Source organism: Podarcis pityusensis (genome assembly GCF_964106645.2).
Source record: "Podarcis pityusensis genome assembly, chromosome: 1".
In the NCBI taxonomy this organism is placed as follows: domain Eukaryota; kingdom Metazoa; phylum Chordata; class Lepidosauria; order Squamata; family Lacertidae; genus Podarcis; species Podarcis pityusensis.
The window spans coordinates 15,761,852-15,774,541 of NC_138028.1; the positions used below are offsets into that span (position 1 = coordinate 15,761,852).

The 12,690-nt window shown below is 40.3% G+C and overlaps 1 protein-coding gene across 3 annotated transcripts in view; it reads right to left on the reverse strand.

Moving 5' to 3' along the window:
- Positions 1 to 2,916: 2,916 nt before the first annotated feature.
- The window catches only part of WDR20 (WD repeat domain 20), a 58,751-nt gene continuing 48,977 nt past the window's right edge, over positions 2,917 to 12,690 (reverse strand). For all 3 annotated transcript variants that reach the window (XM_080979139.1, XM_080979140.1, XM_080979141.1), the window contains exon 4: positions 2,917 to 3,733. In XM_080979139.1, coding sequence (XP_080835265.1) covers positions 3,680 to 3,733 — 54 coding nt within the window. In that variant the 3' untranslated portion in view covers positions 2,917 to 3,679. The remainder of the gene's footprint in view (positions 3,734 to 12,690) is intronic.

A 12,690-nucleotide genomic window follows, 5' to 3' on the forward strand; every position in this document is an offset into this window, starting at 1 on the left:
TGTTCAAGGGAAGCATGAACCAGAACATAGCCATGTAGCTTCTATACTGCTAAAACGTTGCATTTCTTCCATGTACGAGGGCAACAACTCTTTAACAATATTGCAGTTTCATCCAAGTACCTATTGCATGGCAAAAGCTTCCAATCTTGCTACCAGCGCAAGTGAAAAGTATCTTTAAGCATCTTCAAGCACAAGCATTTCTCAAGTGTTATTGACTTCATTCAGATCCAGAAAGTTAAGTGCAAATTCATGGAGCAAGTTCCTTTTTTTTTTTTAATTACAGACATCCACTGTTGCGGGAAGTGCAGCAAAGGATCCTAAATACTGTGCTGATTAGTTTACATGCCAAATTCATGAAAGGCTATTAATCTCAGTATCTCCCACCCACACTGATTTTTGCATGGCATCATAAACTGGTTCTGGGATCTATCCCATTCCACCCCACTTCTGAGGTGGACTTACCTGGCAGGTGCTTTTGGGAAGAGTAGAGGCAGCTCAGAAGACGTGCTGCTTCTAGGTACCCATTGGCAAGTAAGTTAAGAGTGCAGTGCAGACACATTCTCTACACGTCAGTTCTGGCATGCTTTCTTCCTGCATCATCAAGGTAATATAACATAAGTAGCCTGGGGGGGGGGGGTCACACCAGAACCCTTGAAAGGCACAAAAGGTAGCCAAGGACTGGATTGTTCTGTTGTTTTAGTGTTTACATGCAAGTGGGAAATGTCAGGTTTCAGCTTTGAAATCAATGCTGGCTCTTTTTCATTTGAAGTTTGTAACTCATATAGCTGATGTGGTCTAATCTCACAAGCCAGAGAGGGAGCTCCATGCAAGTTCCGAGTCAAGGGATGGGGCTTCAGAACCCCTCAAAGCTGCTTGACCTGACCCACAACTAGCAGAAGCAAAATGTCATTCATCCAAAGCAAGCAAAAATACGCAAGTTTGCCCACCTTTTGCTGGTCTCAATTCAGCTTTTCTCCCTTGGGAGTATGTTTTGTCACAGCTGTTCTATTGAAGCCTCCAGAGCTGTCATATGACAACTACCACCAGCTGGGAGGGGCAGAGACTTCTTGCACAGCCCTCTAAGGGAAGAAACTCGCAACTGTCAAGCCACATGGGTTTCATGCATTCTGAAGTAAAGCTATGCTCCCAACTTGCATTTGAACTTGAATCCCGTCACAGAAGTAACTTGTTCATTATAGTTCTGCCTCTTCGTGATTCAGGCTTTAATCCAAATTCTACTTACCTGGGAGTAAGCCCTATTTATTTCAATATGAGTGACTTGTGAGTAGACATGGTTATGAGTGCAGCATTAGTCACATCAGAGGAGCAATACTCTGGTGAACAGGTCATGAAGTTACTACTCAAGTGTTTCTTGCTCATATATTTAAGTGAAATTGTATATACATATACTAACCAATGTGGAAGTTATACCAGGTGGGGCTGCCAGTGCAACTCTCCTTGCTACCGGGGCTTTGCAAATACTTCCCTGTACAAATAAGAGCCTATGCAAGTCACCAGGTAGGGAATCTGTTTTCTTCTTCTTCTTCCCTTTTCAGACCACCACAAATGAACAAGAAAGGCAGGGAGCCTTTGAAACATTTTTGAGTGTCTTAGTGCTGCTGTTACCCTCTTTCAAACTAATTCATACTTGTCTTGATTACATGCCAGAGCAGTCCTTTGGAAAAGCGGAAGGGTTTCCCCTATTCGTTTACATAGCCTGTCATTCCTCCTGAGGGAGCCCAGGGCTCCATGATCCGATTTTGAAACATGCTGTTCAAGAAAGTGATTTGCACCACTTTGAGAAGCATGGTCTGACAAATTTAGATCTAGCTGCAGAGTTTTGAATGTAACAGGCAATATGAGTAGCTAGCTGCCTGCCTGCCTGCCCACACCCATCCAAATATATAAAAAGCTATCTTTGAAGACCAGAGCTTTTAAACACAGGTGAATATGCCTAAATATGTTATGTTTGTGGACCAGATTTTGTTTTTGTTTTTGTGAGGAGGCATTAAAACTTGTCATGTTACTAGATATGTTGGGGGGGGGGAATAAGAAGACTACTTTAACTCAAAAAGTTTAACTCAAAAAGTTAAAAAGGTGAGGCTTTCACTATCAGGAAAATAATGCCCAGCCCTCATAGATCCTGGTATCAAGCAGACAGCATTTTCTTCAATGAATATTAATAACAATAGCAATAATCTATTACTTATACCCCGCCCATCTGGCTGGGTTTCCGCAGCCACTCTGGGCGGCTTCCAACAGGAGATTAAAAATACATTAAAACATCAAACATTAAAAAACCGCCCTAAACTGGGCTGCCTTCGGGTGTCTTCTAAACGTCATAGTTGTTTATTCCTTTGACATCTGATGGGAGGGCGTTCTACAGGTTGGGAACCACTACCAGTGAAGAACTGAATTGAAATCTAGTGTTCTTATACTGTTCAAAATCAGTTTAATACTAACTAAGCAGCAGTTAGACTTTGTAGGCTGTCAAATCTCTCCTCTGACAGAAGACATGCCTTTTTCTGGAAAATAAACTGTATAGTTTGACACATTATTCTATTGTATCAACCTATTTCACTGTATTGCTCTTACACTGAATTTTAAATCAACATTTAAAATTATGCTAGCCTTAAAATATGCTACATTGCATTTCTAATATATAAAAATGGATAGTCCTACTGTTAAGTGGCTAACCTTGATTAGAAAATTAGGCTAGTTTTAAGAATTGATGTAGTGTTTAGAATATAGTGGGGAATTATTATGTCTTATAACAAAGGGCAAGCTTGGTTAAATAGGTAGTGAATCCAACCTGAGTGTTTTCAAAATGAATATGCCCTGCATGTCCACGCCAATATTACATTCAAAAAAGATTACATCACAGTTGATTTAATTTAAACAGAACATAAACAAAACTGCATATTCAAGATAGTTTAATATGTATTTTCTGAATTAGAAATATCACTTTCCTAAATGAAAATTACTAGTGTAATGACTCATTTCTCCCCCGATCACTGAATTACATTATTTACACATATAATACAGATTGATTGTAGCTCAAAACATTATTAAAATAAAATGTTTAATAGATACAAAGGATCTCTTTCCCCATAACATAGCTTTAGAGGGTGTCCAAACACCCATTTAAAAGTAATTTTCTACTAGCATTCAGCTATTTAAGTGCAAACAATCTTTTTTGGGGGGAGGGGGGAACCTCTATGATTGCAGCATCCATCTTCCTGAATTACATTTATGAAGCCAGAAAGTAATGACTTTCATTTCCCATGAGAGCATTCTAGACTAACCACTGCTGGATAAAAAAAATCAGTGCAAAAAAACCCAACAATGAAGTTCTAATTTATATAACCATTAAACTTATTCAGATTTAACAAATATTTTGTTTTACAGAGAAACTGGAAAAGTTATACTATTTTTAACTGCAATACCAAAAGAAGTATTTTTTAGCAAAATCCTTCTTTCGGCCATCAGCCTAAATATTAGCTGTAAAAAGAATTCATTACATTATTATTTTTGTAAAACACTATGTGATTCACATAACTCCAAGTTTACACTCTGCCTTTAAGAATTTGTGGTGCTCCCTGGCTGAACAGCAGCTCCTGGTTCCATTGCCATTACTTCTTGTTCTGTGTTCAAAGATTTGCTAGCAGAAATGTGATGGCTATACTACAGTTCCACTTGGAGAATTGGCCTGGTTTTGGGATGGCAATAAACCCTGCAAACAAAGCAATTTGCATTAATCCAGCAAGAGAACCCAGCATTTAGTTTTCTAAACAGTTCTATATATATCTGTAGACTTTCAGTGCACAGTGGCATTTGCATATTATGACTTCAAAGTGATAGATCACATTGTTCGAACGTCTTAACATGAACGATTTCGCTCTTTATGTAGCAGTTTAGTTCAAAGTAACTTATAAGATGTAGATCATAATTAGAATTCCAGGGGTGTAGCAGCTGTAATATGTTCCAGCAAGGAAGGAATATGGTTGCTGCTTTAAAATGAACTTGAAGTATCCTGATAAAACTTGACGAAGTGGGTTTTAGTCCACAGAAGCTTATACCATAGTATGTATTCATTTTTAATAGGCCCCAGGAATCTTGATTATGACCGTAGTATGATTAGATTTTAGCTCATGTCTTGCAAAACTTAAGCTATCCTATTAAAAACATAAAAGTCAGTGAGCTACAGGGCACATTTGTGCCACAAGTCTTTTACCAGGAGGTTACGATCAACATGTATCTCTCCCTGCTGTATGCACCTTGCAACCATAAGACGCAAGTATTCATGAGGGGCTCTTCAGCCAGATGTTTCAAAGTGCAACCTGGAGCCCCTCTCAACCACTGTATCTATGCCAAGGAAAGATGCTGCAGCCTAGTGTTTATTGGATGCAGAACTGCTGGTGGGGGGGGGGGGGAACTACCCTGATTTTTCAAATGACGTAATGGACCCTTCCCAGCCTGTGGATCTGCCAAGCCAACAGAACCAATGTTGCTATGTCAGACATAGACATCACAGGGAAGCAACCCTTTAATAGGAAATCATTTCACCTCTAATGAAACCCACAAACGGAACACTAACAAGCAACTGCAGCTAGTGGTTGCGCTTGCAGTGAACTCTCACGTTTCCAATTAGCATTTTTTTAAAACTGAGTTTTAAACAATGGGAACTGCTCGTTTCATACTTAATTTGCAGCTCACTTAGCAACAGTTTCTCCAATCAGAAACTGATCAGCAAGGCTAGCAAAGCTGGCTTTAGAGATACGGTTCTGAACATTTCTGTATTACACCCCTCCCCTAACAGATACACTGGCATCTACACCTAACCTGGGTACTTGTTTTTTTAGTTTTGTTTCTTAAATACCATTGTTCCACTTTAAGTATGCATGGGGGAAATCCCTCATTTTGAATACTTGGTTTTGCAGGTATTTTTCTTACCTGAATATTGTGAAATTCAGGTTGGATCAACCAGATGGGTGGGGTACAAATCATTATTATTATTATTAATTGTAATGTAGAATTAAGTCTTCGGAATCTACAGGAGCTCTTTTGGGGTCCGACCCAAATACTGAGAAAGCGCTATGAAAGAGAAGTATACTCCCTGCTCTTGAAACCAGGTTGGACAAAAGTGCCCTGCTTTGGAGAACACAAGCTACCCAGACCAGAACCTGGCCTGATATTTTCATCTCTTAAAAATGTCTAAACCAAGTTTATTCAAGATGACATTTCAGGTAGCAGCACAGAAAGACAGACATAGCTCCTCCGGGTGCACTAGGGTATAATTCAAAGTGTCTTCATTTTAAGCCCAGTAGCCTAACCACTGTTTTGGTAGGCACACACTTTTCATATTACAGTGTTATGCACAACATAGTCTAGCACACCCCACACCAAAGTTGTGTCCCAGAGAAAAATGTGTAAAACTGCTGATTTCAAAATGGGAAAGGAGCCTTTAAGAAAACACCACTCTTAATAAAGAGTATAGCATTAGCTAGAAACATGAGAAAGGAGAAAGTAGCAAACAAATGTGAAGTCAGATCTAAACCATCTGCACAAACTTGCCATGTCATAGGAGTGACGGCCCCAAAGTCGGATTCAATAGGCAAAATAAATACTAATGGGCAACCCTTAATCAACGTAGCTAAAAAACACGGTCCGTTCTGTGGCTGATATCTGTATGGTCACTATATTCTTTACGTTTCTCATACATGTCAATATTAATAAATAAACTGCTTTACTTGGTTAGGCCACAGGTCCAAATGATGAATATCATCCAACATCAATGATTTACTGTTAACCCAGGTGTTCATAATCGGAGTTTGACAACAAAAATTGACTTAGACGACAGATGTAGGTAGTGGTGCTCTCAGCTGAATTGGTGAGGATCACTTTTCACTACCAAAGTCCCCATGGTTCATGCCTCCAGTTTTCATTTCTGCACATTTCCATAGCTCTTCACAGCCACCGTTTCTTCTCATCTGTCACTGCTGGGGGACAGGGGAGGAGGGAACTGGGAACATGTACCCATTTCCAAGGCAGCTGGACCCATGATCTTCTATGGTGTGATTGCACATGCATCCCATTGAAAAAATGTAGTGCAGAGCAAATACATTTATATTTGGATATGGAAGTGTACTCAAACATATATCCCTAATGCAAAAGTGTGTTTGGATGGGGAAATAGATCTCCCCCCCCGCCCCCGCATGCATAGACTTGAAAAATTGTCAGAGGTGTGTAACTTTCCCAACAATTTCTTTAAGCACTAGTATACAGCCTCTGAACGAGCAAGTTCTAATTGGCTGGCTGCGAGCAGCTAGCCTGACTCAAGAGCTCTGGACGAAGAGAAGCTGAATTCTGTGACCTGTATGATTATGAAGAAATTACATCTATTTGCTGGATTTGCATAATATGTTCTGCTTCTGCCAGGCATGAAAATCTTATTCATCCAGCATTCTGGCTTCTTAGAACTTCTATGGCATGTACCCATTCAAAACTATCTATGAAACTATAAATGCCGGAAGTGTATCCTATTAAAATAAAGCAACGAAAACAGAGGCCATCATATTCTAAACTCTGCATAAGATGGGTTAAGTATGGGAAAAAATTACAAAATATGACTGACTGTTGTCCATTGGTCCAAGTGTTCTGATTAACAGCAGCTCTTTCCCAGTTCTGCTTGTTAAAATACAGTTTAAATCCTTTAACAGCAGGTGCTTGCCAGTGAATCTAGAATCTTCTGTATACAAACACCGTGGACTCTCTCCAGGGCTGGCCCGATCATTAGAGGAAGTGAAGCATCCACCTCAAGTACCTGATTTTGAGTATCATTAAAGAGCAGGAAATTGCGGCTTATTCTTTTTAGTGCCAGGAAGAAGTGCTTGAAGGATTTTCTTCCTCAGGTGCCAAAATAACTTGGCTGGCCTTGGGTACTATGTACCTTGAAAGGAGGCATTTGATGCTCTATCAGACAACAACATATCTAGAGCGGACCCAGGTTGCAACTGAGCTATGGACTTTTGCTTGGGGAGTACACACAATAACAGCCATTGCTAAGCCCAAATTTAATGATTCATTTTTCCTCCTATAGCCAGTTGCCAGTAATAGATCCAGTAGCCATAAGTACCGTATTTTTTGCCCTATAGGACACACTTTTCCCCCTCCAAAAATGAAGGGGAAATGTGTGTGCGTCCTATAGGGCGAATGCAGGCTTTCGCTGAAGCCTGGAGAGCGAGAGGGGTCGGTGCGCACTTACCCCTCTCGCTCTCCAGGCTTCAGGAAGCTCTCCGCAAGCCTTGGGAGCCCACGAGAGTTCCCGTCGGGCTCCCTAGGCTTGCGGATAGCAGCCTGCATCTCGAAGCCTGGGTTTGGAGGCTGGCGGTGGGGAGAAGAGCGCTTCTCCCTGCCGCCAGCCCCACAAGCTCGGGGGACAGCGGGGAGGCGGAACGCCGCCATCCCGCTGTCCCCCGACCTGGTTTGGGCTTCAGGCAGATATCAGCAAGGCGTGGGAGCCCGGCGGAAAGTCGTGCCGGTCTCCCAAGGCTTGCGGAGAGCTGCCTGTTCTGGGGGGGAAATAATTTTTTCCCCCTTTATTTCCCCCCCCCCCAAAAAAAACCTAGGTGCGTCCTATGGGCCGGTGCGCCCTATGGGGCGAAAAATACGGTAACTAAGAATGAAACATCTATGTTCAAAGGCAAATTGGGCAGTCTTTGAGCATTGCTAGTTCAGCAAGAGTTGGCAAATTTTAATGATATTCTAATTGTCTTCTATTACTCTTTCCAAGTTCTAAGCTGTTCAAGCTAACAAATGGTGACTCCCGTCAGCACAAAGCTGTTTGACAATATAAAAATGTCCTTCAAAATTATCTAAAACACTTGGGCCTGGGTCTAGAGAACTACATGACTAATTTGACACCCAGAGGACTTTTGTATTGATCAGTCAGTCCCCATCACCACAGGCCTGTTCAAGGAGCATTTAAGTATAAAGAACTTCTCATACTCAATACTTTTCAAGCCGCTTAGCCAACTAGCTCAAATACTGTGTGTGGCCTCCGTTCACTTCTCCCCGCGTACAGCAGTTTAAGCTGTGGAACCCTAGGGTGTTAAAATATTATTGTAGCTCCATTTTGCTTCCTTTAATAACTTTAATAATAAAAATAACAACCCAACAAATGTTATGGGCTACAACTCCCACATCCCTGACCGTGCTGGCTGGGGCTGAAAGAAGTTGGATCCCAGCAACAGCTGTAAGATCCCCAATTATCTAATTCTGTTAAAGCTAGAAGTGGGACATTTCAGCTCTGAAGTAGTAAAGAGTTTGAAAAAGATCACTACTTGAAGCCTGTGTGTTCTAGTATTCCCTTGTGGGTATTTTTGGTACTGTTTCATCTGTTTCTGGATAGTGCAGGACTCTGGAGAAGGGTTTGCTTTAAACCCAAATAATAACAGACTTTCATTTATTATAGTGTAGATCATTCCTATTTAATATGTATTTCTCCCCTAAATTTCCCAACCAGGAAAGAATCAAAATATATTGAGTGCCCTGGGGTGCAGCTGACATCTGAGCTGGTATGCCCCAAGTATACAGATATAATCAGGGATCAAATATATCTTGGCTTTGTGGGGCTTAGGAAACAGAAACTATCAACACCGTAATGAATAGTTTTCTTATAAAATGACACTGATCAGCTTCAACAAAATCTATTACATGCATATGTCAGTCACACATAGGAAAGAAAGGAAACTTAGCAGAGACATTGTAGAATAACTGAAGCCAGGTTTTCTGTAGGCCTCACACTTACTATATGCAAATCAATAAATTTTCACTGGCCCAACCTTCCATGGTTATTATGTAGGCATCGCTTTCAAGTAATCATTTACTCGATAGAATGAAAAGGTAAGCTATTTCTCTATCAAATATAACAAGTAGGGCATAATACATTTTGAATCTCTTAAGGTACCATCCTTAAGTCTAAGGAGGGAATCCAGCTGCTCTCTATAGTTTTTCCTTTTTGTTTGCACATACATCGAGATGTTTGAAGAGAACATCCACAGAAGCGAGACAGGATCATTCCCTAGTTTGTTTTTAAAGAAAATTGACTGTTTCAGAAAGGTTGTACAAGGAAACTATCAAAAAGAAATCCAACTATGATCAATATAAAACATTTCTTTTCGAGTGCTTGGCACATCAAGACAGGAAAAGGTTCTTAGAATGATTCAAGTATTTTTCTTGGGCAGGCAGGCAAAGTTGAAACAACATTGCTTCTATGCAAATACTCAGGGAGGAAACCGGTACCTTGCATAACACACTGCAACAAATATTGAGACAGTGAGAGCCAAAGCTACCTGACAGACAAAAAAGGCTGCTCTCTTTAGGCGCAATAAAAATAAGCTATTCCATCCAAGACTGGTTAACAATGGGGAGCCCTATGAAACGCATTTAGGGGGTGCAGGGGGAGGCAGAATCGCCAAAATTTGCCTGCCTCCTATTCATCTGATGTATTACTTCTGTCGGAAGACTTCACTGGACACCACCCAATCCCTTTACAGAAATTAAGACTGCATAATCTTATTGATGTAAGTTCTTCTTCCAGACTTCTTCTAAAATATATCCACTTTCCCTTTTGCAACATACTCTGCTTCTATCAATGAGACACGAAAAAGCATTTGGCCGTAGTTGGGGCACCGTGCTCTAGTGCATTGCATGTCACTTCTACAAGGTCTATTGCCAGGGGTACCTAACATGGTGCCTCCAGATGTTGCTGCACTACTCCCATCATCGCCAACCATCAGCCAGGCTGGCTTGGGCTGATGGAGGTAGGAGTCAAATGAAATCCTGGGTACCATACTGGTACCCTGAATATAGCAAACTTCAAGGAGCAATACCCTTCATATGTTCAAGGTATATACTCTCTGCAAGTAGGATCTCACACCAAGATATGGTTACGTTTGCTAATTTAGCAGAAACTGCTGTGCCCACTGAGGAGCTTGTCTCTCTCAAGTTTGGAAGCTAAGTTGCCCGATGGCCAAAATTAGGGATGATCCATTCAAAAATTAAACCGCAGCCAGTGCAGAGAACCTTCAAATGCTTTTCCTGGGGAAAGCTATATGCTGAAAGTCAGATTAGACGCCAGGCTTCAAATGAATATCATCTTGCTGTGACACAGACTCTGTACCCGAAGGTAGTGGTCATATAACTCTTCAGCAAGGACAGCTCCACCCCCTCCCCTTTTCATTCTGTGTTTTCATAAAGCTTGGGGAGGGGGGGTCACTGCTAGATTTAAAGCCACTTTGGTGCACAGAGGCAAATGGGCAGGAATCATAGGAACTGGGTAACTAGAAAGTAACGTAACCGAACAGTAGCAGGAAGTATGGCTTTGGAAACCAAGTTGGGAGATGGATTTTTAAATCCATATTCAACATGCCAGCCTGGGGAAGATACCTTCTAGTGACACTACCATGCCTGCTTCTGATACAATTAAGAACTCTTGCTTTTGGAGAGAACACAGAACCAAGTGGTCTAACCAAATTTGAATTAAAGTTTGCCAGCAACATGCAGTATCAGCAGCCTACATTACCCAAACACTTCAGAGTTGCACAAATGTGTGTTTAAAGTTAGCCTTGGGTTGTCCTTTTATGCACTTCATTCTGGTGAGCAGCCCCTAAAGCGCTTAAACGTTAACATACATTGTTGATAAACAAAAGAGCTCCTGTAGAATCCAAAAGGCATCAATTCTCCATTCCATTGGTTGTTTAATGGATTTACATCATCATCTTACCTTCTCCCACAATTCCCTGTTATTTAAACTAGAAACACCCATTTTAACCAGGCCCACTGTATATTTTCCCATTTAAGTCATATAACAATCCAGTATGGTATCTATGACAGTTCAAATGGACATGAATTATGACAGATCAATATAGGTAAGTAAGTCAAAGCTAACATCTGAAAACTGTATGAAATAAGAGGTTGTACATTGGTCATTTATAAAAATGGCAGTTACAGAGGCAGCAGTTTCACGGTGGCCATTTTTTGTTCAGGAATATGCTTCTTCCTGCATAGAAGTCTTAACTGCGGCAGATCAATATTAGAACTTCAGGCATGAGAAGCACTATTGACAGTTATCTACATTTTACAGTTCAGTCACACTTTTTATTTAATGTCAGTATACAGAGGACAACCCCAGTAAATTATTCTGTAATGTCAAGTATTTAGTAGGGTTCTTCAGCTGAAACAGTGACATAAAACGCTAAAAAATAAGCAGTATGAAACAAACATGATTTTTTAAAATTATAAATATAACAATACTTATTAAAGCTTCATTATTATTGCAACAGTCAATTTAGTTTAACAATTTGTTATGTTAGAAAGGCTCTTATGAAATTTATTCAAGTTGTCAAGAAATTAGATGGACGTTTATAAAGAAAATACATATGAATTTTACTGTTGATTTTTTTTCACTATATCATTACAATTTTGTACAGTATCACCTAACGTGTCAATCTTAACAAATTCATGTATACAGATTTCATAAATGCAGGAAAAAAGTCTCGCTTTTAAACTTTACACAAGTTATGTGACAGTAAATTAGCTGGTTTTCTTTCTTTAAGAACACAAGCAGGCCAGCAGTTATTCTAAATGCAAATTTAGTAGCTTTAACGTGGTAGGAGGAGACATATACAGTCTTTTCAAGTACATAACTGAGTTCCAAAAGATCAAGCATTTCTGAAAAGTCTTTAGTAAGAATCTTTCCCTCCTAATCTGGACACCCACATAATAAGGCAATTACTCTTTCCTGGCTTCACAGAAGTAACTGGCCCACTCTCAACTGGGCAGCTTCTTAACCTGGTGTACTAAGCCAACACCAATCCCGAGAACTTTGCATGGCAATATTTCAAGGAATCCCAACTCCCGTTTGCAGTGTTTATGGTTCAATATATTTCATTTTATATCATGGCAACCTCAAAATCAAGAACTGATTTAGCAATTCCTAACCATCCCTGAATTTAAAATTAAATCAAACGAAATAAGATAGTACTTCCCAACAGCACTTTATACTTCAGTTCTAACAAATGAAATGCCCTTTGCCAATGAAGATTTAGTAGTAAACGTGACGTCTTCCCATGCCCAAATAGTAAAACAAAATGTCTGTTAAAACAGCAATGATAGAACTCATTTAAACATGATGCTGTACTATATAGTTCCTGTTTATTGGAAAACTAAAGGACGTTCTATAATTTAACTCTAGATTTTCCCCTGTACAATATAGTTCAAATAAATATTCTAAATTTCATGTGCATTTTGTTGTACAAAGTGGTAACACATTTTCTCAGCCAGGGTATATGCTGCCATTTCACTCAACTACTATATTCATTTGCAGTTGTCCACTCTTTCTTACCAGGAGTTTTCCGGTTAAGTAGTGGCAAGTTCCCCTGAAATTACAAGGGGTTGTAGATCAGGGATGAAGATGCGGTGGCCCTACAGGTTTTGCTAGACTGCAGCTCCCATCATCCCCAGCCTTTGGCTCTGCTGCATGGGGGTTGATGGGAGCTGCGGTCCAGTAACACCCAGGAGGGCTGCAGAATAGCCTGCTACTGAAAGCAACACCTCCATGTGTGACAGTAGCACTGCAAAAGAAATGCAAAAGCTTCCCTGCCATCTCTGCCATACGATGTAATCAGG